Here is a 25,272-nt window from a genome sequence, read left to right on the forward strand (position 1 = left end):
GGGGATGCATCCAATATTGTACCGCTTGCCTTTGCAGTTGCATCGTATGGCACCGGTATGAACTAAAAGTGACTGTATTCCTGTGGAAGAGGCTTTGGCACTAGGCCATGGCTGTAAAGGCTTTTTTAAGACCTGTTTGAGAGGCCACGTTAACTAAAGCTGATCGTAAATCACTTTTTGCCATTGCCAGTGGGGATCTGGAAAACACCTTGCTGCAAACAGAATGCCTCTTTCTTTAGCTGGAGTTGTATAACTTGCAAATTGAATGCGAACCTCAGAGAGATTTAGTATTTGCAGGCACGCTCTCTAGAGCCTTTGACAAAAATGCTGTGGAACAAAGTCCCAAGCTAGATTATGTATATGTCAATTGAGGAAAAGAAAACAAAAAAAAATCCCAGTCCTGTTAGTTCTCAAATGAAATGCAGGCTTTTTTTTCCTAGCAGTTTGCTGAGGACGAGACACTGCAGGATGTAATTAAGGTTCTAGTAGAAAATGATTTGCACAGCCTATTCAGTCTCTGTTTCAGTTTAAAACGATTTAGATACCACTTCTTTGAGGCATGAAGAAAACCAATCCCATTGCAGGAGAATAGTTTAAAGACACAGAAAGCTATTTAGAGCCTGAAGGTGGTGTGAGCCATCTCAAACTCCCTCCAGTCAGAAATGCAGGTGATGTTAAAGGGAGGAATGTATGCTAGTGGAAAGCACTCACCCTCTAGAAGGAAGTTAACTTTGGCTTGCATCAGCTTGATGTGGGAGTCCTCTGCAGCCATTTTCACATCACAGGGCAGCCTTTATTGGAAAGCACTATAGCATTATAAGGAGCAATACTCCAGTATCTTTTTACTATGGGTTTTATATATGTGTATGTGTATGTCTCGATGAACAACAGTTCAGTAGGTAAGAGCAGTTTAGTACAAGCTTAAGTTTATTGTAGCTGGTTCCCAGTGCCTACACCTGTCTCACTAGTGGGAAGTAATGTCAAAATACCACCAGAAAGGGGGCAGTGTCCATCTACTGCATGTCTGGCACTGCTCAGTTGCAGTTGATTGTCACACCTGTGTTAGCAGAGACTGATATCATCTGTGTGGGTTTGGTGAGATAAGTAAATAAGGCTGAACAAAAACTTAATGTGGTTTTGCAGCCAGGGACCGGTAATGTTTCACAAATGGTATATGTGCATAGTAACAGCAAGAAACAACAGAAAAGGCATGCACTGGGGAGGCTTCACGATCACTCTGGGTAGTTGTTGCTGGCACTGCTGTTGAGAAAATAGATTCGTGTTTTCCAAATTCCAGAGGGCAGTGGGAAGGTGTAAATTGCAAATACATGGTGATAGTTGTAGGTGGTAGCTGTATCAGAGTGGCTGCCAGTAGCGAGCTTTCTGCTAACTAACCACGCTATAAGTTGTCCAGAGGACACAGCCAACAGCACAGGATGCCTGAGACAAAGCTATTGATTAGTGAGTACGCTGCTTGCATGTACTGGACCCTGCCCATTAGCTGGGCACAGCTGAATGCGGCTCCCCAAGGAAGCTTGGCAAACCTTTGCCTTTTGGAAGTTCTCCCAGGAGGTGCTGTAGTGCAGGGGGTTGTGCTGAACAGCACTGATCAGCTAGAAATCAGATCACAATTCACGGAAAGCTCTTTAGGGTTCTTGGCTTGGAGTGACTCCTTAACAGCGTGGAATATGGAACTCCTTGCATGCTAGCTCAGCTGCCAACAAATGGCAGGTTCTTGATCGAAGTGCTGAGTTCAGAGGGCTTTAGCTCTTCCAAAGGTCTCAGCACTTGTCACTACCAGCACCATTGCTTTGGCTTCTTTCTTTCCTGAAAATGGCTGCCATTGGAGAATTCTTAGATGTTTAACTCCATATATGTTAATTCATTCAAGTTGTTAAATCATTGAAGCACTGAACTGCAACTGAGTAGCTCTGTTCCAACCACTTTTTTTTTTTTGCAGAGCTGCAATATAGAAGTAGTCCTTTTCTGTGTCTTAACGTTGAGTGTAATAGGATTTCCTTCTGATAATAAACTGAAGCATTAAGTTTCTAATTTAGGGATGGGATAAAATGAGTTGTGCTGTGATTTCCAATCGTGGTAGAACTCTTCTAATGTGCACGCATTTGGTGTTTGTCTTATAAAAACGGTCTCTTAACAATGCCCATTGCAGTTAATTTGTAACTACGCAGTGTAAACATTGATTTCCAAAGTTTTTTTTAATAGATCCCCATGCTACTTAATTATCACTAACTGACCCTTGTTTTCTAATGGTAGTTAGTTTAGTGTCGCCAAGCTTTGCAAGAGATGAGTCTTAAATGGCAGTAGATGTACAACCTCTTATTTTGTATCTACCAGGATAGGAAGGTGTCCAAAGTATTGCTGGATCATTTCTTTGCAGGAGTAGGATCTTCCTAGCTCACTGATGCTCTTCTTAGTTGAATGTCAATAATGTTCTTTCTGGTTCATCCGAAGCTTGTATTAAAAGTCAAGGAGGAGCAAATTCAAATCAGAACTTCTTCAGGGTTTAAAAAAGTCTGTTGTCTCGCTGAGCCTCTTGCTTGTGGTAGGTTTTTTTTTGGAGGTCTGGCATGCCTTTTTGTCTATGAACCAGCTGGATTCTTCGGTAGCTGCCTACATGAGTTGAGGGGAGAGAGCAGCGTGCTCTCTGAGAAGAACTTGCCATGAGAAAGCTCTTTAGGCCAACTCAATCCTTGTTGTAGTTCCACTGAGTTCAACAGTGGTCAGAGACTAACTTTGCTTTTAGAAATCAAGTCTTCCACTGCAGCTATGTGTCCCATTACGCTATTTAAATGGCTGGTGTTCAGGCTGTAAAATCAGAGCATGACATTTTACTCTGGTGTTCTTATAGAACACATGGCTAGAGAGCAGCTCAGGGACTTGGCCACCCTGGATGAGCTATTGCCAACAGCAAAGGGGATGGTTGTAGAAAAAGTTGATCAGACTGTATCTGTTTGTGGAAAAATAAAAGGTGAGATGTGTACAGGGGAGACTAGAGAAGGATAATGTTAAAAGGTCATCAGGCACTAGAGATTCCAGAAGCTTTCAAGGCCATTGCAGACCATAAGCTACATTCATTGTTTTTGTTTTGCTTTAGATTAATCACCAATTTGTAACTGGTGATACAAACCCTTGGAGTATCCACTATACTGCCTGTGCTGCAAAGAATAATAGGCCTATTTGGTCTGTAAGAAGAAACCTGCAGTTAATAACGGGTAAATAATTAGCAGCTATTGATGATCTGAGGAACAGAAGATGTATGCATCCAGAAGAGATTTGAAACAGTTGGCATGGAGTTCAACAGATGGCTTTGTTCCTCTGCAGCAACCTGGAATAACTTCTTGTAACAGGACTAGACAGAATCTCCTTGGTCTGGGATCCAGGCCCCTAAACCATGTGCTGCAAGCAGCTGCGTTGTGTAAAGTAGCCACAAGACTAAGAAGCACTTGGCTTATTCATCATGCAAGAGGACTGAATCCTGAGCTTGATAGCACTATTGGTTACTGAAATATTGGGACTGGAGAATTTGGAAGTAAGGGGGCGGGGTGGAAGGGGGAAGTACTAATTTAAAGGAAAGGGCATAAAACAGAAAAGTTAAAAAATAGGTCTTGAGAAGGTGGAAAGTTTGAAAGAGGCTTTTACTGATCAGAGATTCTGGAAGAGCCTTCCAGAAGCAATGGTCATTGGTTGTCTTATTTCCTGTCATCACAGAGCTAGATCTGTCTTTAAAGGGATACAGAGATAGTCTGTCAGCAGTGATGAGGTGAGGCTCAGGTGCCCACTGGTCCAAAACAGGCAGTGAAACTTCTCTTCTTATCCAATACGGTATTGCTGAAAACTCAGGACTGAAGGATCCACTGGTTTGCCTTCCAGTCCATCCCTCTATCCAAGAGCATTGTTAGGGGTACTTGCTGTTCTTGACCAACATTTGCCCTGCTCTTAAAGAGCAAATGAGCCTCTTAGAGGCTGCTCAGGCTAGTAGGAAGCTGCCTCATTTTTGGGCTTGCTTCCATGGTAAGCTCAAATCCTTTATTCCAGTGCTGGCACTGTAGCTCCTGTGTAGACAGTCCTACCCCATCTACATTTGACTAGCTGATTTTTCATAAGTAACTGTAGTATTTTGCATGTCTTTTTTTGAATAACTTTTTTTTTTCCCAGACCTTCGCAGATAATCAAAGCTGTTTTGAATACTAATTCTGTTTTCCAGGATATTTGCAGCCCCTCCCAGCAAGGTGCCATCTAAAAATTTAATAAGCTCAGCCTCTATTCCTTCATTATTTTCTTTAATGAAATACTGAATAATACAAGTTCAGAGAGTGTTCTCTACAAAACTCTAGCTTGATGCATCTCTCTAGCTTGACAGAGAGCTAGCAGTAACTACGTTGGGTCTGAAATTTTCCCCTTACTGACTTAGTCAAGGACAGTTTGCTTACAGAAAGGAAAATGTTCCAGTTTTGGAGTATTTATGAAAAGTATCTGAAGAATGGGGAACTGTGGGATACTCCTAAGAGCAAATTCTACTCAGATTGTGGAAGATCCACGTTCTAGCTGTAAAATCCTTCCTTGTTTAAAGGGAGACAGTCTGTTCAAGGAATCTCTTTATGGCACCCTGCCAAACAACTACCAGGCCAACATCCTTCTGGCCTTAAAGCTGGAGTGTTGCAAAAATAGTCTCATTAGATTGCTGAAAAACCCCTGTCAATTTAAGTCTTCTGGAACAGATATAGGCACTATAGAAAGCTTGGCAGTTCCTTGAAGGTTTTGTTTGTTTGGGAAGGAAAAAGTTCTCATGATTTACTACTTTTTTCCTCTTGAGTCATATAGTGATCTCATGCTGGTAGCTACGAGTTTCAAATGACCGAGAGGAGTACTTGAAGTTTACAAGTAATTATACCATCATACAATCAAGATTTAAGCCAACCTCTAAGTTTTTGGTATCAGGAAGAGCTCTCTGCAGAAAACAGGTTGTGCTGCCATTGAAGGGGACCTCAATGGTCTGCAGAAATGGGCCAACAGGAATCCTGTGATGTTCAACAAAGGGAAGTGGCAAGCTCTGTCCTTGGATATCAGTAGCCCCAAGCTACCAGTATAGGCAGGGAACCAAGAGACTGGAAAGCAGCTTTGCAGACAAGGGTCAGGAGGTCTCAGTGGATGCCAAGCTAAACATGTGAGCCAGCAATCATACAGATCTTATGAATGACTATATATACTCAACGAGGGAGAAGGAAAGATGACAAAGCCAAACACTTGTCTTTTGCCCTTTCACTGCATACCACAACAGGTGCAAGCTGAAATGCAGGAAATTCTTATTTAACATAAGAAAACACTTCTATACTGTCTTGAATGTTGGAAGAGGGATGGAGTCTACATCTACAGAGATTAAAAAATCTGGCTGGATACAGCTCTGAGCAGCCTGCTCTTGTAGGCTTTGGCTGGAGTTGGACTGCACAGTTTTCAGAGGTTCTCTTCCACCTCCCATGATTTAATGATTCTTGGGCACACTGTTACACGTTCTTCAGAAGCATCCATGTGTTGCTCTATTAGAAACGGGGTACTGACTTCATTTCCTATTTGTACAGAAGCACAAAGGAAGAATCCCTTTTGGTGCAAGGGAATGAGAGGAAGGTGCCTGTTCCCTCTGTCCCTCTCACTTAGCAGAAACACCTTGGTATGCTAACTGATGGCAAATTAGCATTTGACACACAGCTGACTCTGGAAGGACCAAAGGACATGGGAAAGAAAGCCCCATGTGCTGTAAGCTTAGGCCTTTCTTCATGTCTAGGCTTGGGTATATAATAATGATCTCACTCAGATATGGACTTTATTCTGTCTGTACTGTTACTGTTAATGTTTTCCTATTATCACCATCATCTCTTTTTAATTACAGGCATAGATGGATATGTAAATCATACCTAAGGACCTAATGAAGAAGCAATTGCTTTCCTTTTTTCCTATACTGGCAGAGGATACAGATGAAGCAGGTGCCTCAAGCTGCAGGCCAGAGCACAAGGTAAGCCATTAATTTCAAACTGTGTTTGGAAAAACAGTGGAGAGGAGCTGGTAAGCTGCTGTCAGGGAGGGCAGTGGGAAAAGCTGGGAACATGGCCTCTGGGGAGGAAAAAGAGTGCTTGCTCCAAAGGTGGACTTGCATATCTGCATTAGGGAAATTGCCTGTGCCTTACTGTGGCGTTTATGGAAACAGAACTTAAAAGAAGTTCTGGCTGGGGAGGAGTCTGTCTCTGAAGTGCTGCTGTTTGCGGAGCTTAACTGGTTTGTCATGAGGGCTTTGTCAGCAGAATCCAAGATGCTGTGACAAGCTATCTGCCACAGTGCCACACATACAATATGGTGTACTCTTTGGCAGAGATAGCTCCCAAGCTCTCTAACTCAGTTTGTCATCCTCATAGGGCCCCTATGGTAGGTGGGTGGGGGGGGAAGCCTGCAGGTCAAGGTGAGACTTCTGGATCTGAGACTCCAGGAAGAAGGAAGAATTTCTCCTTCCTGGTAGTTTCTCATTAGCCCTAGTTTCAAGCAATCAGTCTTCAGATGAACTGCTATCCTTCAGTGAGACAATGCTATCTTAAATGTGCACCTCTTGAGGCAACGTGCCTTGTACCCTAGTCCCTCCTGCCTTGAAGGAAAGAAGCGTGTATTTATGGGTTTATCTAGACAGCGTTGTGTTATCCATGTGGAGTAGCATACACAAACTTTAAGATGTGCCAGACTGCCTGCCTTTTTTTCTTCAAGCCTTAGGGTGTTTCTGATTTGTTCTGCACTGTGCCCTACTAGAAAGGAGAAGTATTGTGTTGCTTAAGTGGCAGCCTTGGGCAAGATGTGGTATGCGATTTCTCACCAGCTCTGGGGTTAAGTGCCAGCATCAGAGTACTTTGCCTTCCTTTCCTCTCCTGTCTTCCTTTTCCTCTCAAGAGGCAGGAAGAAAATGTTGCTCCTGTTGTTAACCCGCATCCACTCAGGACAACTGGGGCTTTCTCCTGTGTCTCTAGGAGAAGTGGAAGCAGCCCCTGCTGCTGGAGTGTCTTCATTTGCAGCCATGCTGAGGTGCCCCTCCTGCTGCTGAAGTGTAAATCCCAGTAGCTCTTTCAACCACCCTTCTCATATTACTTGAAAAAATAACTTTCTGTTGTCATTAACGCTGATCTATAGCTGCATTAATGTGTGAAATCACTGGGTGTGAAAATAGTGTACTAACCGCTACTTAATGTAATATTACCACAGTAATGTCTCTAAAAATATCTTGTCCACTTGATTGCTTTCATTGTGAACTAGAGATAATGTACCACTTACAGCTGATGATTAAAATTCATAAAGCTGTGGTTCTTAATTACAGCAACTTGCAATCAAAGTGAAATGTCAGATCATGAATGCTGTTTATCTGTATACAAATTCACAAAAACAAGAAAATATAGGGACCGTCTGCGCAACAAAGCTGAGCTGCTTTGGCTTAAGGTTAAGTAAAATAAATACCCATGTGAGTATTTATTGAGACAGGTTGGTGAGTGTGGGATCTTTGACGTGGCGGAGCTCATCTCTTATGAAGCGTACGTTTTCAGTAGCATTTCAATATTGAAATAAGAGAAGAAATTTGGGAAATATGTTGGTGAAGATGGAAGTGTAAACTTGATAGTTACTTCCATGCACGTACACTTTTCTAATTCATGTGCTAAGAGTGGAAATCTTGCAACTTGGGTTCAAGGTTAAACCTACGAGGAGAGGCTCCATAGGAGTTAAGAGGTGGATTCCCTCTACCTTGGGGAATTATTATAGTTGCTGGCAGGAGAGGGTAGTAGAATCCTTGGCTTCAGATATTAACTATAATCACATGCTTGGCCACAAGTGACACTGCAGAAAAAATTACATTCATCTAGATGCCCTTAGCTGCGTATTTCCAGGGTTATTGTATTCCAGTTTAAGATAATGCCAAGCTCTGAGGGTTTACAGTATTCTTGGATGCATCTTACCCTAGATTTACTAATGTACTCTCAGCTCTATGTCAACAGTTTCACCCCCCTCCCCCCTTTTTTTTCTGATATGTAAGAATGTAAGATCCACACATAAGTGAGCATGGAAACTACAGTTCTATTCCATTTATAGTCCTACAGGCTTTCTTCATTCATCATATCTGCCCCATGCCAGTCTTCAAAAATCCAAACCAGAGGGAGACAATTTCTCAAAACATCATGAAACAAAATAATGTTAGAACAATAGGATCCCTTCTTTACAAAATTAAGTCTGCCTAGCTCCATATCTTTCTTTTGATTAGGTGTTATTTTAAAGGAGCTTTTCATGCCACCTATCCTTCCAATGTTACTCTTTCTGGTTTTTTCCCCTCTTTGCCATCACTGCAAAGATGACTGAAGGAGTTCATTTTAGAGTGGATCCAGTTACCCCAAGCGTTATTCCCTTGGCACTTTGTCTCAAAGATGTTTGCTATTTTTCTGCCTCTGTTCCAGCTATACAAGTTAACATCTTTGAAAAAGGAAGACCATTCCCTATGCTGGGCGCATCATGCAGCTCTGTTTCACTGTATTATCCTGGCATGGATTCTGTCTTGCTGTCTGTCAAGGCTTATGCCGTGGCTCCCTGTTGGTGTTTACACTATTTATGTACCATGAATAACTGGATGGCTAGTTTGCAGTGGGGAGGATTTCTATGGCTGTTTGGTGTGGTGGATTCCTTGGTACACATTCTCCTAATGTAAGCTTTAGCCATCAGCAGTTCCAAACAGCTCAGTACTTCTGGGATGCCCTGCTGTTATTGAAGCTCTCCTGGCTGGAGATGTAGTGCAGCAAAAGCAACTCCTCATGTGGAGCATGATTTAAGTGGACTGAGCCTGTTCCTTATGGGCTTCCATACCTGCTTTATGTTTGTGATACAGAAGATACGCTCGCTCACAAGTAGAAGAGAAACCTCTGTGCAATTCAGAGCAAACCAATTTACCTTCCTTCCTCACTTCTTCCCTCTTGTGACTTCAGGTGAAGCCTTTGCCTGAGGCGTGGTGTGAGCTTGCTGGGGTGTTAGCTTTGTAGCAGCTTGTCCTCAGAAGGTCTCTTACTGAGTCGTGCTCTGACCTTACCTCTGCTTAGTACCTAATCCTTCTTTCAGTGTATGTGGCACAGTCTGGACCGTAAAGGAAGATTTTTTTTTCATGCTGGAAAAAATGCTGTCATGTTCCTCCCCTGAACACCTCTACCAGAAAATTAGTAGGAAATTCAATGCTAAAGTCCTGTTCATCTTTGTGTTGCGAGCAACTTGGCCCATCACATCTCAAGCAATGGTTTTGCAGTGTATTCCTGTGAAATCTCAGACCTGTCCTTTTCAGTGTCATATGCATTGAGTTTTATGTAAAGTGGCTTGCAACTGTCTTACTGCATCAGTATGTGTCTCCTGGCTTGCTTCCAGAACCTGAATAAATTACTTTACAGGTAGCTCAGGTATCTTTCCTCATCATAACAACATGTGCTGTGGACACACCCCTCTCTGCTTGCTTCTCAGTCCTGCTCTTGGGGCTACTGACAGTGTAAGACATTTCAGTGTTTCCCTTGGGAGTGTGAGGTTGTAAAAAGATGCATTTAGCTAAACTGTGTCTACACTGAGCATGGAGGTAGGGATAAATGCCTATGGTTTGTGGTGCAGTTGCAGTAGGCAGAATCTGATACTGCAGTAAGAGGTTGTTGGGAGAGGCATCTGAGGTTGCCTGAGCCCAGAGGAATGTGTCCTCAGAGGCAACGTCTGACAGCTATCCCACTCACGTAAAATGCCCCATGTCAAGGAATTTAATGTGAGCACAGTGGGCCAGGTTTGCACTTTGCCTGTTGCCTCTTCACACTTCCAGAATGCTGCAAAAAGGCCCAAGTATAAAAGGGAAGCCAGCCCCTTGCAGTCTTGCTTTATGCCGCTGGAAATCCTGCAAGGTCTTGCTGCCATATGCTGCAGGTTGTTTAGGAAGGCTCTCCCGTGCCTCTCCTGTTAGCCTTTTATTCTGTGTAACAGGTTCAGGGTTTGTGATGACAGCTTTGCACCTAGGGGTAAGACGGTTAATTCAGATTGGGCACCTGTTGTTCCCTCATCCTTTTCGGCTGAGGATAGATCTCCTTTAAATACAGTACTTATTACCTACTCTGAACAAGAAATCAGACTGTGCAAAGGAGGTGAGGAGGTACAACATGTAAAAAAAAACATGTCCTCCCACTCTCCCTTTTTCTGCAGGATAGGCTGTGTTTGACTTCACACTTGAGGAAGCAGCTGAGAAATTCTTCAGATGTTTAAACATTTCAAACAGTTTGGATATGTAAGTGTCCTAGATTAAAAAAAAAATAAAAAAATTGCAGCAGTACACAGAGTGGACCACAAAATGTTTGTGCAAACATTCTCACCCTTCTGTTACCATGCTGTGCATTCTGGTGGCAGTAAGGGAGGTGAGGTGGCAATTTTACGGCAACTGAGAGAGAGAGATGGGCGATGTTTCCAAAGCAAGTTTTTCATCCTGAAGAAAGGCATGGTATGCTTGCTGTTTTCAGCTCCTCTTGTATCACAGAATGCTTCATTTCTGTGGAAGTTTGCTGCTTCCTTTTAATAGCGCTTATGTTTCAGGTGATGCTTTGTCCTGCGGGCTGTGTTTCAGGTGACTTGGGCTGGGGGCTGTGCTAGCCAAAGGCCTGTGACAAATCTAAAAGGCAAAGCTTCCACTGCTGGTAAATGAGGATTTAGTAAGAGGAGAATATGTATAATTCCAGAATGCATAGTACTGCATCTCAGCTTCAGTTTCTCATTTGGCAGCGTGGCTGCAAGTGATTTTTCTTTGTGCAGTGAATGTAGTGTTTGTGAAGGGTCCTGGTCTGACAGTCCTGGAAAATGAGGCCTGTGTAAGCCCTCAGAGAGGCAAAAGATGCAAGCTACAGGCTGTTCTTCTCATCCGGTTTCAATGATGGAAGAGGAAATAGAGTTTATACAAAACCTGCCCAGCCCCCAGAAACATCTTGCTTTGTTTATGTTTCGAGCTAAGCCTGCAACTCTCGCTGTTTGGAAGAGCTATTCAGGCATTTCTCCATCTGACTGACTTTACATCTACTCCTTGATCTCATGGAGAAATCTGGCTTTTCGCTCCTGCTTGTGACGTTCCAATTTCCTCTCTCTCGCTCTGCTCTCCTGCGTTCGAAAGATCCATGTATAACGTGATTATGCAACCATGCAAATGTACACAGTTCTTTCCATTTACTGCAAACCACCCTTCAGGTCTCCCGGTATGAAAATAAAATTGTCAATGAGAGACACTGTGGAGTGTAGCGGGAAGGGTGTTTCACAGGGCTGGGCTCGAAGGTCTGAAGGCAGTATTAGAGATGGAAGCAGGCTATTTGCGGTAAACCCTTATGCCAGTGTGTATCCACAGGAATCAGCAGCAGTTAATAGGCTCAGACAGTTCAGCTCTGAATCCTCTCCCCCTAGGAGATGGCAGATATGCGCCTGCCTGGTAGTTTCCTTGGTTGGAGGTCCTTCCCCCACCCCGGAGCTACAGGGACAGTAGCAGAGTAGCTCTCCCTGGAGGCCAATTTGCACCCTCCCTCTGTAAACACACCGTGGCTGCTTTGCTCTGCACCCACCCTGGGATGTAGTCAGCTTTGGGCCTGGTGTTTGGCACAAGCGTTCCAGCACCTGGCCCAGGGTGGTTCTTGCCCTGTGGGCATCAGCTGGCCTCTCGTGTTACTTGTGTTGTCTGGAGGAAGAGGAGGAAGTCTCTCATGGAGAGGCGATCCTTTAGGGACTGCCTTTACTCAACCTAATCATAGGGATAACGTGTACTATGCCGATGGATGATAAAAGCTCTAAATGGGGGGATGATAGCAGAATATAACATGTTCTTGCTTTTCTTCCACTCCATCCAGTTTCCCCTGCCTTCAGGGTTTGAAAAAAATACGGCACGAAGTTCACACTGGTTGGTTGATTCAGGTGAATCTTGGCTCCCCCTTGTTATCCCTGTAGGTGAAGATGCTCCTCTCCACTGCTGCAGGAGTCAGAGCTGTTCAGATGTGGCCTTTGTCATGACAGTGCCCATGTTCCTTATCCATGGGACAAACCTATGGGTTGCCCTTGTTCTGCCTATGCTGTGAGTGGAGATTCAGGGCAGATTCATGTCTGCTGCTGACATAGGCTACAAGCTGGCACCCATCAGATAGCGACAGGACGAGGGGATATGGCTTTAAACTGAAGGGGAGACTGAGTGAAGAATGTCCTCGACATTTGGAGGGCTGTGAGGCATTGGCTCCTTACAGAAGCTGTGGATGCCCCATCCCTGGAGGCGTTCAGGGTCTCTGAATACTTCATGTATATGGGCAGCTATTTTCAGTTACTGTCTCTTGAAAAAGTTCCAGCGGCAGAGGTTGGGCGGGAAGGGATCCCACCTTTGCTCTGAAGGAGCCAAGAGCAGCCGGTGAGGCAGCCCAGCGACAGGCCCCGCGCGGGGGCCCTCACCGCCCGCTCCCTCGGGGCAGGCCGCCATTAGCGCGGCGCGGCCTGGCAGCGGGCGGGGCGGGCGGCGCCGCTCAGTGCCACCGCACCCAGAGTGAGCCGCCAGGGGGCAGGCGCGGCCCGGGCCGGGGTGGCTGCGATGGAGGTTTGCTGCTCTCCCCTCGCATTTTCCTGCTCTCCCTTCCCACACGCTCACTTCTTGAAGTCCCCTCTCTTATTTATTTGGGGGAGGAGGTTGAGGTGTCGTTGCGGCATCCTCTCTCCTCGAGCTGCCCCGTCTCCCTCCCTCCTTGCCTGCCCGCCGCCCTCCCCGCCCGCCTCTCCACTCCTCCCGCTCTCCCTGTCAGCTCTGTGTAGCCTGGCGTGTTTCTCTGTTTCTCTCCCTGCCAAGCAGCCCTCCCTCTGTGCAACTCTCTCCATGAAATGGAGCTGAACAATTGCACCGGAGAAGCGTTTTTTTTGTTGCAGCTATATGCCAGTGTGCCGAGGCACCATTTCTCTTACGGTGTTTTGAATGCGTTTGTGCTGGAAGCGCTAGGACAATAACAAAACTGTGCCTTTTTGGCTTGTAATGGGCTTTGAAGTCGAGTGTGAATGAGACTTGACGGATGGTTGTGCTGATGTTTTGAGCTGATTTAATTCACAGTCGTCTCAGATGCCCAGGCATGATGCTGACGGGGAACCTTTCAGGAGGGAAGGAGAGCACCCAGCTGAATGCTGCCCATCACTCAGCAGGACAACACACCCCATCTCTGAACTGCCATCATCCTTTTATTATTATTATTATTATTATTATTTCTCTTTTAATTTCTTTTGGAGATGGATATGGCTCTGCAATCAAGGAACCTCTAATCATTGCTTACATATGAAAAGCTAATGCCTGGCTGTGTCTGCAGAATAGCTGGAACTGCAGTAGCTGTGATAGTGTAAACTGCCCTGTTCGCTTAAACATGGTGTTAACTGAGGCTGCCTCTGCAGGAGAGGACTGTTCCTGTCCCCTGAAATTCCTGCTGGAGTGCCCTGCATGTCCATTGCTCCTCACACATGGAGGGATGTGCAACCTTGTGTCTTCTTTGTAAAAAGCAGCTTTGCGACCAAGAGCTGTGCTGCCCTGTAATTAATGTGTGCTTAGCCTCAAATGCGCAGTGACAACAACTTAAATGTCAATGTTCCTAGTTAATCCCTTGCTAACAAAACATGCCTGGAAAGAGAAGGCTCTGCTTAATCTCCAGTGAACAAGATCTTATTTTAGCAGTACTAGCACTTGGGAGATTTCCCTGTCTGACCAATGAAACCAGAAGATTGGCTTTGTTAATCAGGGCTGCAATGATGCGTTTGATCCCCTTAGTGAAGAACTCACTTGCATGTGGCAGAGCGCACCAGCTACTCTGGCCAAGCACTCCTCCAACACAGCAGTAGGCTGGTTTTCCTGGTGTTATCTGTGTGACAAGGGAAGTGATTGCTGTCCCCCGATGTTTGCTGCCCTCACCTCTGTTCAGCAAGATGTCCACAGATTCTTCCCAAGTTGTTTTCCAACCAAGACAGCGTTATAAAGAAAGTTGTGATGGAAAGCAAATTTTAACATCTTCTCAAGAGTACAGGAGCAGGGACCTGTCACTCTGTGCCTTTACACTCTGCCTGCTCTCACTCATTTTGCTGCCATACTTCTATTCTAAGTACTTCATCTATATGCACATTCGCTTTCTGCCCCACTGTGGCTGAAGTTTATAAGCTGTAGCACCTTCGATTCTTCCCTACTGACACATTAGCCCTTTTGTTCCCTTTAGGGTTGCAATTGTTGCCACCACTCCTGTTCAGATCTGCCTTCCTCTCCCTCACCTGCTCCTCCACTCTGAGGTAAGAGCTACTCTGTGGGCCTTTGGGCCCTGGGGGGATGGAAGTGACAAGGGCCTCCGTCAGCTCAAGTCGACATGGAAGGATGTGACTTGGTAGGGTGGACTCCTCATTTAGGAATGAGTCTATAGTGTTCAATCTAAATAACTGCTAGAACTGCCTTTGTGTAGCCCTGAGCTGTCGCCTTATCATCTTGCCATGCCAAAACAAGTATGAAGTATATACAGGCTCTGCAGATAATTAGATATTTTTTGAAGCATTCATTCTCTTGTAGAACTTCTAGTGCTCCCATCTTTCTCTGCCCTTGCTTTATTCCTGACTCTCTTCACATTTACTGTGACTGTTTTCTATTTTTACTCTTGACAAAGGGCTGTGGGCTTAGGCTGCTCTTGTAGCTGTAGATGTAAAATGCCTGCTGTGTGGTGTTTGTAATGGAGGAACTACTGCTGGAAATTAACTAATTCTGAAACCTTACTGATTCATTTTGCAGCCATACAGAGTGATGGAGGAGTGTCGGAGTGGTTTTATGGCTGAGGACCCCCTGGGCCAGGAGAGAGGAGAAGGGAAGTGGGGAGAGCTGTTCTGGGATCCCAGCTCTTCCTTTGGCCCCTGTTAACATGAGCAAGTTATGTCCCTGCTCCTCATCTCCTCACTCTCTTCTTCACTTGAGTTGCTTAGGGCAGGAACTGTTTCTCATTACGCTGTCTTGTGTCTTGTATGGGGAGGCCTTGACCTTGGGGGGGGCACCAATCATTACTATTATACAAACAAATGCCAGAGGCACAAAGAATTATGGAACCAGATAGTCACAGATGTTGGCTTGTCCCTTTCTGGATTTTTGTTCCTTTGTCTCCTCCTCTGCAAGAATGGATTTGACACTGGGAAAGTTGATTCCTCTGTAGCAGTGCCATATCTCTCCTTTTCTCCTCATCCAAGTCCTCCTTGAAGCGAGTGAAGGTTCCCACCAAAATACACTGAAAATGGGCCAGGCTCTTCAAAGGCAAGAAGCCCTTGTTCTAGCAAAAACCGTAGTTTTGACATTGTTTAGAGTATACTGAGAGCCCAGCAAGGTCACCCTCCTATTTCAAGGCTAGGTGTTTGATGGGAGAGGTTTCCTGCAGTGCATGTATCCACAGAGGCTCAATGTGTCCATGCCAGCTGCTCTGGCTAGTGCAAGCTTATTCTTCCCCTCTTACATTTACATATGGGGCTTCCTGGGAGCCCTGCTGGGCACTGGTGCTACAACTGCTAGCAGAGCATGGGAGGAGTGAGCTGTGGAGAGGCTGCCAGGAGCTTCTCAACCCATGGGAAAGTTGCTGCTTCCTTCTGCCTGGTGTATGCTGCTGAGTGGGCTGCTTGGTATCTGCAGCTTGTTCTCGCTAAGATGTCAGTTAGGACTGGGTCTTGCTGAGCAGTGTGTGACCTGGATGTGTTTCGGAGGCTTGGGGTTGACTGTAAGCACTCCCTTGGGAAAGGGGCAGCCAGAACATAAGAACTAGAAAAGCCCAGTTTTGCTGTGTCTCAGTGGGTCAGTGTGGTGACAGCTGGTACTGTTTGGGATCAGGGATCGTGCCTAATGTCATGACTGTACATAGTCCCAGCTGACATGCAGAGCTGAGCATTGCTGGGACCATATCCAGTGCATGGAGACAGAGTTAGGCTGGAGACCTAGAAGAAGAGGAAACAGAATAATTGCTGGATGAGGAGGAGATATATTCAGCTCCTTTATTTAAGCTTGTCTTCCTGCAGGAGTGCTAGGCTGTGATTGCTGAATGTGAGTTCTGGCCACCAGGGACAACGGAGTGGGAGCTTTTCTGGCAGTTGACGGAAACTCGAGGAGAAGGCTTAGAGTCAGTGAGCGCTCATGGAAGGGACTCACAGAGATGACTGCCAGGCTGGGAGCATGTCAGTGTGTGTGCTGAGGCGTACCCTGCACTGGGGCAGGTGACAGTGCACCTGAGGTCATTCAAGGGTGAGTTCTCTGGATTCCCTATCAGAAACAAAATTCTTGATGTTGATCATTCCTCCTGCTCCCACTGCACACTGCAGGCATCTTGATGATACCATGACGCAAAAGGTGGTGCAAGGGTAGCCATGCCAATGAAGACCCAGGCCACTATGCCTTTGTAGCCACTGCGAAGCATGGCAGGCTCCATAGCTCAGGTCTTGATCCCATGGAAGTCTTGCTTACATTTGGATTCTGTGCACAAAGAAATAAGGGTTAGGCTCATTAGTACACAAGGAACACTGCTGAACTGAGGAAGCAAGGCTAGTGCTGGATCCAAGATGGCTTACATCATTTAAGTTCTCTACTGCATAGGTGTCTGCATCACTGCAGTGACAAACCCTGCAGGACCATACAGATTGGTTCTTCAGGACATTGGCTGACTTGCCAACTGGGTGAGGTGTAGCTTTCATAAGTTTAAATTCATCCCTCAGTGTCTTATTGCTATCAGATCCTGTAAAAAAGGCAGTCTCTCACCTGTTTGTAAGCTCCCTTCAAATAATGGAAGGCTACAATGAGGTCTTCCTGGAGCCTTTTCTTCTCCAGACTGAAAAATTCCAGCTCCCTCAACCTTTCTTCATAAGAATGCTGCTCTGGCCCTCTCATTGTCCTCATGGCCTCCTCTCAACCTGCTCCAACACTTCCTCATCTTTCCTATGCTGGAGGACTGAGACCTGGACGCTGTACTCCAGATGGGGCCTTGTGAGAGAAAAGTAGAGGGGGAACAATCCCCTCCCTTGCCTTGCTGGCCACCCCTCCTTTGATGCAGCCCAGGATACAGTTAGCCTTCCAGGTTGCAAGCACATACTATTGGCTTTTGTTAAGCTTTTCAGCCACCAGGATCCCCAAGTCCTTCTCAGCAGGGCTGCTCTCAATTGAGTTCTTCTCCCAGTCTATACATATCCAGGATTGCCCCAACCCCAGCGCAGCACCTTGCACTTGGCCTTGTTCAACCTCATTCAGTTCACAGGGGCTCACTTCTTAAGCTTGTTGAGGTCTCTCTGGATGACATCCCTTCCTTCTGTTGTGTCAACTACACCATTCAGCTTGGTGTTGTCTACAAGCTTGGTGAGGGTATGCTTGATCCCACTGTCATTCATGAAGATGCTGAAGAGCACAGGTCCCAGAATTGACCCCTGGGGACCACCACTCATCACCTGCCTCCACCTCAGCGGAGTCATTGACCTCAGCCCTCTGTCTGCAACCATCCAACCAACTCCATATTCACTAATTCCACAGTTTCCTCTGCCTCACCCATGGTCTGTTCAGCAAACTGGTCACTGATCATTTCCCCAGCTGGCATGCCTCTGAGCTTGTCCGTTAGCGCTATACCATCTTAGGGACTCTTGTGCAAGCTGGGCTGGAGGTTACTGGAGCTGGGGATTACCGGAGCTGCTTTGGTGGAGTGCAGTGTAGGCAGTGATGTCAGTGCTGGTCACCCGCTGAAAGTGCTGGTCCTTCCCTGGGGACGGCGGGTGCTGTCTCCACTGAGGCCTGTCAGCTCCAGCCCCTGCCCTGGGGAGGAGAGGCAGAGTGCAGCTGCAAGTTGGGCAAGAGGTGTTAATGGAAAACAGAAACAATTCAGTATGGAGGTGGTGGGGGCAATGCTAACAGCGTTACAAGCTGGGAGTTTGTAACAGTCTTGCTAGTGAAGTAACTGCCGGTGAAATCACTTGGAGTCTTTTAGTCCTCTTTTTCTTCTTTTTTCTTCCCCACCCCCCCAACCGCTCTGCCGGTGGACGCAGAAATTCTCCAGCTTGTTATGCTGAGGCCAACAATATTCTTCAGCATCGACAGTGTCTGGAGTAAGCCAACACTTTTTCTGCTAAGTGTTACCAGAGGAAGAAAAGCAGTGCATACATTCCCTTTCTGCGCAGTATGCCAGCAGTGGTGGTCACCGGGAGCACTGCTGGATGCTCTGATCTGTGGGTAGGCAGAGAGTGCATGGGTGTCCCAGCAGGGCAGCAGTGGCACTCAGGAGCGTGTCGTTCCTCTTGCTAGCAAAAGTCCATAAGATGAGAGTGCTGGGAATGAGACCCTTGGAGAGAGAAGCTGGAAGGGCTGGAAATTGTTTTGTTTTTTTTTCCTCTGGGAGGTGGCAGAGCACGTTCTGGGTAATCACTTCATGCTGCTTGGGAGTGGTTCGTAGCTTGGTTTCTCTTTAGTAGTCTTAATTGTGTGTTAAGGTGCCTAGAGCCTTATACTGGCACCTTTATTTATTTAAATACAAATGAAGAAGGCATTAAATCAATTGTTCTTTTCTCTTTGCTCTCTCTTGTCTTATCCTTTCTATCAAGTACTCTTAACTGTATCAGGCTTCTGCTTTTTCAGGTGAATCAGGTATACCAAGCAAGAATCCCAGGCTGGATTTCCTACAGAGTAAGTTAAGGGAAGCTGCTCTGAGGGAGCACACCTTACATTGCTGTTTGTCTTACGCTGCTGTTTCATTTATATTTCAGGGCACTTCCTAACCTTTGCTGAGCAAGGCTTCAGTCTGTTACCCCCTGCCTGCCTAACCTTCCTGCAATGCAAAAATAAACAAAGAAAAAAAGCTGTGCCATATCCCATTAGTTGAGATCAAAATACAGTTCTCTTATCCCATCAGCTGCGCTGCCTTTCAGCTGGATGTGCCAAATCTTTGTGACTTGCTTGCCCCATCTATTACATTAATCTCCAGGTCCTAAAGTTTGAGGTGAAACCTGGGATCCCTGGATTCTGTCATTCTCCTTTAACAGAAAGTTTGTAACTGAATGGCAAACTGTGAGTCGAGGCCCTCTCTTCTCGCCAAACTCCATAAAAGATAATTACTGCTGGAGTTCAAGTGGTGGCATGTTTTGCAAGAGATCTAGAAGCCTAGTATGCAACCTTCCAGATAGACACTGTAATTGTGCCTATGATTACCTTTCTCCTTTTTTTTTTTGTTCCCAGCAATTTATTAAATTCACACCTTGAAAACTTGTTGGAAAACTAAAATATCATTCAAAAATCTGCTTATTGTGGTGTGTACCAGAGAACGCAATACCTCTATTCTGATTTAGAGTCATTTGTAAAACTTATGCACTGGTGGACTTACAAGCTGAGAAGTCTGCTTATGGTAATTATGTGATGGTAGCATGATGAAGGCAGATTTGCAGATTTCCAGAGGTGTGACTGTGTGTCTGTGCTGTGCAGAGGTCGGAACAAGGGACACTTTTCATTATGGATTGGATTCCCTCTGATGGAAGTCCATAAGTTTCCTCTTAAATATTGACTTTTCATTGTATGTGGTGAGATGTCCTACAGATGGATGCTGGCCTCTTTGCCTGGCCTAAATTCTACAGTACTTACCTCATTACTCTCCTACTGATGATCTGACAAATGCTTTTGCTTGATTCACTGGCGATGTTACAGGTGTTTGGAACACTTGTCAGTACCTTGTTACTACATGTCTAATCTTTCAAATGGCGAGGTGTGCTAGCTTCCTTTGCAAAATGTCCTTCTGCATTTAACTGCCATGGGCTTTATCACATGCACCCAAAACTTCCAGAGCTCTGCCCTAGGATGCCCCCTCCAGAAAAACATCAGGCACTATGTGCAGATGTTGATGTCAGTGGACTTTGGATAAGGAGAAATGGGTGAAGAAATGGCAAGATGGAGCAGCCTTCCAACTGCTTGTGGAACAAGGATGGTATATCATCAGCCCTGAGACAGCAGAACAGAGCCCTCATCCCACCAAGTTCCTGGGTGCCGCGGTCTGTAGCACAGGTTTGTGCTCTGCCTTCTACCTCTCCTGTATTTCTCATTTTAAAGCAGAAAAGGGCATTTGCTGGTCAAACTCAAAGAGAACGGGCTTTACTAAACCCTGTGTAAGTACACTGCTGAGTTCAAACAGGGCTATTGGGCAGAGCAAGCAGGGCAGGTGAGAGGTCTCCAGGCATCTCACAGCAATGGAAGGGGAACTGCTTGGAAGGGGAGGAACATCCACATTTCGCGCACATTTCTTCCCCAGTTGGGCAGAGCTCTTACTGCTCTTCTTCTGGTTGTGTTGCTAGGAGAGGAGTGCTCTGCCCTCCTTATGGCTATGAATAGCTCGCTCTTGTTTATTCAGCTCAGCTCCGCCTGCTGGTTACAACCACAACCGGCACCATCTCATTGCATGACACCACCATAAAACAATGCAACTGCAACAGGAACAATCCCCCCCAGCCCTCTTCCCCCCCCCCCCCCCCCCCCCCCCTCCGCCTCTGGCAGTGAAGGCTTAAGAATACCTTTATAATGCACTGCTTCAGAGCTGTCCTTTCCCTCCTCTCCCCATGCTTCACAGTGCATCCCCTCTGCTTCCAGCAGAAAGGTCTCTAAATGCAGCTGAACGGTGCGCGCCTATCCCCAGAGAGCAAGACTGAGAGCCAGGACCTGCAAATCAGGGCATTATCTCAGAAATCTGGCTTGAAATAAGTGCACGATCACTTCAGAGTCCTCCTCTGGTATTCCAGTGTTGGAGGTTTTTGGGAACTAGAAAAGTGACTTTTCCTTTTTTAGTGAAAGCTGAGATTCTTGCATAAGCCCATGAATCCAACGTCAGGGACTTTAAGAAAAAGAACAGATGGCTTGAAAATTGGTAATAATGGGATTTCTGAGGTTTTCTTAAGAATATTTTATCTGAGGTTTGATCGGGAACGAAGCATCTATGGCAATGGCATTAGGCTGCATTGACAATGGGGGAAACTAATGGGGCTGAGTAAAAGACTCCCCAAAGTGCTGTAAAATGTGACCAAGCGCAACATTTCAAAGCATCTGCTAGGAGGGACAGAGGGACAGCCAACACGCACGACCAGCTGATGTGCTGTGAGGAGGGATGTGTATGTGGACAAGCAGAGCCATGCCAGTTCAGAGGTGTGTTTGCTCGAGAACCTTATCTTTCTGAACAACCTGGGCACTCAGCTAAGAACGAGCATGAGGTGAGGCATAGCAGCAAAGAGCAGAAGAGGTGCGAATGGTTGCTGCACAGGTACAGGTGAATCAACCCATCTTTTTCAGCATGGTGAGCTTCCCCATGTACGTATTTTCCTGGACTTCTCATCTTTCCCTACCTGGGAATTTTGTTGGGATGGAATCAGAATATCAGAGTTTCCACATGCCCATCGGGTCTGTCAGATAGCTGGGCTGCTGAAAAGCCAGAAATTCAGGATAGGTCAATTGCACGCTGGCAAGGTGAACCATATAGCATACAAGCACTGAAACACAACGCCTAACGAATCCCCACATTGTCAGACCTGCTGTGCAGGTGATCTGCCTGTGTGCCTTGCAGAGGTGTCTGGTCTACCGAGCACGCATAGGTCTGCACGGTGCAAGTGTGTGTACTCCTGCTTGGGACACAGGACAAGCACAGTACTATTGTTTTTTTACTCATTCTTGATACATTTGTAGAGGAGGTGGGAGATGAATGCTTCAGTGCAGTGGAAAAAGGAAGCAGGTATGTATGTAAGCTAGACTGTCCCACTGTCTGCCTCTTTACAGGAGCCATCTCATTACCTGAACGAGAGTTGGGGTCCTATCATGTAAGACAGTGTACATGCACATAAAGAAAAGGCTTTATTTCTCCCCCCAAAGCAAACAAACAAACCCACCAAACATCATACAGTCTGAATTAATAAGAGTGCCAATAAGGGATATTGTAATTCCTACTTGACAGGCAGGGGATTTAATCCCAGATACGAGTCGAGTAAGGCTCTCGATCTCCTGAAGCAGGATTCAGATGAATTTTAGATTCCTGAGAGCAAGGTACGATCCTGCAAACCCTTGCTCAGCTGATGCCTAGTTCTGGGGATGCCCAGAGTCCTCAGGCCCATCGGCTTTGACGGTGAGACCCCTGGCTCCAGCAGCTCTGCTCTGTACCTGTCTGGGAAAGCCTCCTGCTTGACAAAGCTTAGCACAGCAGCAGGCGAATCCAGAAACAAAATGCTTCTGCGCCTCCAAGAGCTTGCCTCCAGGATGGGCACCGTACGAAACTGCGAGGTCGATGCTTCCTGGTAAGGTGCACCGTCCAGGCGGGTTAAAGCACTCCTGGAGGATTCAGAAGCCCCAGCCTGTGCTGCCTGCTCTGCCGCTGGCGTTTCCTGTCTGTGTCTCCCGTGGAAGTGCTCCAGCTTCTGAGCCGCGCCTGTTTGAGGAGAGAGGGCATGCTTACCTCTCCTGCCAAGGGCACTGTGGCTTCCCTGGGCACACGCTGGGCTGGAAGCATCTGCAGGGATCGGCACCCTGCTTTGTTCCGCATTTCACCTGAGGAGAGGGGGATGCCCACGGCCCAGGTCACCCTCAGGTGACCACTTCAGAATTCAGAGACAAGCACTCGGCGAAGGGACCCGCGTTTTCCTTCGTACGTGGAGTGCCATGAGATCAATGAGATTAAACATGTGCTTACACGCTGTCCTGAATTGGGGCCATGAGGAGAGTGCAATGGGAAAGTAAACAGAAGAGAAACGTTATGGAAATGAAGGAAGAGGGAAAATCCACCCCGCCAGGAGAGCAGCAGCTCTCATCAGCTGCAAGAAGACGTGGTCTCACCCAGGGCTGGTTAGACTCTAGCAGGTCTGAGGGCTGGCAGAGAGGACGAAGTCACCTTCATTGAGGTACAAAAGCAGCCTAAAAAGTGAGACTGGGAGCGGCCAAGAGAGGCTGTTTCTGCTGGGTGCAGCCTTCCTAGACAAGGTGAGTTTAGCCCTGGGTTGTTTTTTTCCCATTAGCAGAATGTGGATCCGAAAATGATCAGGCTTCAACCTGTGGCAGCCCAGGGATGTTTGTTCTTCCTTAAAGGACTACGAGAAGATGTAGAAATCCTGAGCTTTTTAGGATGGCTTGCGTGGACCCCAGCCTTTATGGCACCCTGACAAGACCCAGGTCTCTCATTCAGAAACAAACTCTGGCTTCAGCTGCTCTCAGGGCAGAGCTCCGGCACCGTCAAGTGGCTTTGGTGCCCAGGGCTATGGTGCCTGTGTGCACACTGGTTTTCCACTCTGGCTGCGCTTCCCCCAGCCCGTTCCTCTCTCCGTCTCCAGCCTTTCTTGGTCACAGTCTTTCTTCCTTGCTTGACCTCCATTTCTCTTTCCTAGGAAACACGTCATTTGTATCTGTCCTAGTATCCAAACTGCAAATTGGACCTGATTAAAACTCTTCACAGAGCAACATGGACTGATGCCGAACTTCTATTATTCTACGATTTAATAAAACTTTAGAGTTTGGGGAGACCGTAGGAGCTCTATTTTTGGGAGGTGGCTTCTCTGTTGGGCTCCTGAATTCAGAACCGTGCATTCTCCCTTCTGTTGCAGATTCGCAAGATGACCTTGGTAGGTCATTCTGTCTGTCTTGACTTTGTTTTGCCCCTCGTTAAATTTAGACAAAAATACTTGCTCAAGTTAGCGAAGTGTCTTTGAGATCACCGGACAGAAAAGCTATCTGAGTGGCGATTATTGTGATTAGAATAATTATTTTTATTAAACGAAACCAGCTGATGCTTGTGCAACACTTCTGGGCTCCGCAGTCCTTTTCCACTGAGCCTCCCAGAAAAACCTTTTGTTGTCCCTGGACAGGGATGTGTTTTTTGAGATGGAGTTTTGTGGTTTTGTTATGAAACCTATGACAGTGGGTCATGTGGCTCCTCGCTGCGCCGACTGAACCCTCGTGAACCCGTGCACCAGGCACGCTGCTCCGTGATTCACACCGGCCACGTTTCGGTTTAGCTTTTGCCAGATGGAGGGCACGTAGGCCTGGACGGCCAGGGCGTCACCGAAGGGTTTGGCCCCAACCCGAGCTCAGGGCGCGTCGTGTGGCCTGGGAGCCACTCTGATCTCCTCACTGGGCTCCCATGGAAGCCCCGAAAGCTGGAGGCTTGCTGTTCTCGGGGCACGGGCCTGCGCCCCTCGACAGGAGCCGGCGCTGGGACGGGGACGACGGCCGTGCGAGATGGCTCCCGCCACCTCGGGCACGTCGCGCCCCCCGCCCAGCAGCTCGGCCGCGGAGCTCGACGGGCACCGTGGCTCTCGGCCAGGCCCCGGCTCCCCGCGAAGGAGGGAGGCCCAGGCGGAGCGGCCCCCAGGGACCCGGGGCCGCCGCCGCCGGTGCGCGCGAGGCGGGGGAGGCCGCGACGCGTCCCGCCCGCCGCCGGGGCGGGGGAGGCGGCGGGAGGGGGCGCCTCGTTTGCGGCTTGTCAGCAGCCGCGGGAGGCGAGCGCCGTGCGCCAGAGCCGCTTGGCATGAATGCCTGGGCCGTACCAAGCGCCGCGGCGCCCGCGGGGGGAGGCCTCCCCGCCGCCCCGCCGCCCCGCGCAGACAATAGGCCCCGCCAGCCTTCCCCCTAAGTTGCCTTGATGCTGCCCTAGCGCCCTGCGAGCGCAGGCCGGGCCGCCGGCCGCCTCCCGCCGCCCGCCTCGCCGCCATGCCGCGCAGCGCGCCCTCCGCCTGAGGCAGGTAAGCGCCGGCCGCCGCCCGGCCCGGCCCCGGGACGCCTCCGCCGCGGCGGCTGCCGGCGGTGCGTGCCGCAGTCCGGCCCGGCGCGGCGCGGCGCGGCGGGGGGCGGAAAGTTTTGCGGCGGGCGGGCGGCGCCGTGCCTCAGTTTCCCCCGTGGCGGTGGGGGGACGCGGGGCGCGTCGCACCTGTTGGCGGCCGGGCCCGAGGAGCCCCCGCGGGGTCTTTTGTCGGCGGGGCCCGGGAGGGTGGAGGGGGCGGTCCGCGCGCGGTCGCGTTTCGCGCCCCGGGTGCCGCGAATCCCGGAGGGGTTCTGCCCTCGGAAAGCCTCTCGGCGCCTCTCGGGAGGTCCGTAAGTTTGGCGTCGGGTTTCGCTGGCTGCGGTCGTTTCGGTGAAAATAAGCGACGGGCTGCGCGGATCCGTCGTCCCCGCGTCCCGACGCAGCCCGAGCCGAGCGGGAGCCGAGGGGGGGA

The 25,272-nt window shown here is 47.8% G+C and overlaps 2 protein-coding genes across 6 annotated transcripts in view; one reads left to right on the forward strand and one right to left on the reverse strand.

Moving 5' to 3' along the window:
* Positions 1 to 25,272, forward strand: part of BCL9 (BCL9 transcription coactivator) — an 83,002-nt gene that overhangs the window by 3,448 nt on the left and 54,282 nt on the right. For 2 of the 5 annotated variants that reach the window (XM_046912885.1, XM_040664623.2), the window contains exon 2: positions 5,906 to 6,028. The gene's annotated coding sequence lies outside the window, so the exon portion shown is untranslated. Of the gene's footprint in view, positions 1 to 5,905; positions 6,029 to 24,695; positions 25,147 to 25,272 lie in introns of those variants that run through there. The other 3 variants (XM_015298269.4, XM_015298293.4, XM_046912919.1) reach the window with 2 other exon arrangements.
* Positions 21,247 to 24,778, reverse strand: LOC112530505 (translation initiation factor IF-2-like). Its single transcript, XM_025144650.3, has one exon. It carries the CDS (start codon positions 24,769 to 24,771, stop codon positions 24,148 to 24,150), a length of 624 nt encoding a protein of 207 aa, XP_025000418.2. The 5' UTR covers positions 24,772 to 24,778; the 3' UTR covers positions 21,247 to 24,147.

The sequence above is a fragment of the Gallus gallus genome, chromosome 1, assembly GCF_016699485.2.
Source record: "Gallus gallus isolate bGalGal1 chromosome 1, bGalGal1.mat.broiler.GRCg7b, whole genome shotgun sequence".
Lineage (NCBI taxonomy): Eukaryota > Metazoa > Chordata > Aves > Galliformes > Phasianidae > Gallus > Gallus gallus.

What these genes read in the sequence shown, in the direction of transcription:
- LOC112530505 (XM_025144650.3), bottom strand. Translation starts at nt 24,771, where the DNA reads ATGGCGGCGAGGCGGGCGGCGGGAGGCGGCCGGCGGCCCGGCCTGCGC.